This window comes from Elephantulus edwardii, unplaced genomic scaffold, assembly GCF_000299155.1.
Source record: "Elephantulus edwardii isolate Elephantulus edwardi_28Jun2011 unplaced genomic scaffold, EleEdw1.0 scaffold01033, whole genome shotgun sequence".
NCBI lineage: Eukaryota > Metazoa > Chordata > Mammalia > Macroscelidea > Macroscelididae > Elephantulus > Elephantulus edwardii.
In genome coordinates this window covers 2332-2738 of record NW_006400783.1, presented here as the reverse complement: position 1 = coordinate 2738, position 407 = coordinate 2332, and the positions used below count along the sequence as shown (strand labels likewise).

The following is a 407-nucleotide window of genomic DNA, read 5'->3' as shown; positions in this document are numbered from 1 at the left end:
TCGAACAAAATGGAGCCCCCAGGAGCTCCAAGAACAGTTCCAAAGACAATCTCAAGGACATGCAGCACACCCTGAAAGATGCCCACGCCAAGCCCCGAAATGCTCCCCATAGCCTGGAGAGCAGTAAGTCGGCCATGCCGGGGGTGTTGCTCAAGTCCCGAGAATTTGCCAACTTGATCCGGAGTAAATTTGGCAGTGCTGACAACATCGCTCATTTAAAAAACTCCCTAAAAGAGTTTAGGCCAGAGACCAGTGCCAGGGCCTACGGAGGCAGCACCACCATTGTAACCAAACCCAAATACGGCAGCAATGACGAGTGTTCCAGTGGCACGTCGAGCTCTGCCGACAGCAAGTGCATCAACATGATCCTGGCCTTCATGGTGGTCCTCTTGTTGGGCGTGTGCACC

The 407-nt window shown here is 53.6% G+C and overlaps 1 protein-coding gene across 1 annotated transcript in view; it reads left to right on the top strand.

Annotated features, from left to right (window-relative positions):
* LOC102854426 (transmembrane and coiled-coil domains protein 3-like) overlaps nt 1-398 on the top strand; it is a gene marked incomplete at both ends in the record, with an annotated part of 5339 nt that extends 4941 nt beyond the window's left edge. Inside the window, one exon of the mRNA XM_006903444.1 lies at nt 122-398. Coding sequence (XP_006903506.1) covers nt 122-398 — 277 coding nt within the window. The remainder of the gene's footprint in view (nt 1-121) is intronic.
* Nucleotides 399-407: the final 9 nt, after the last annotated feature.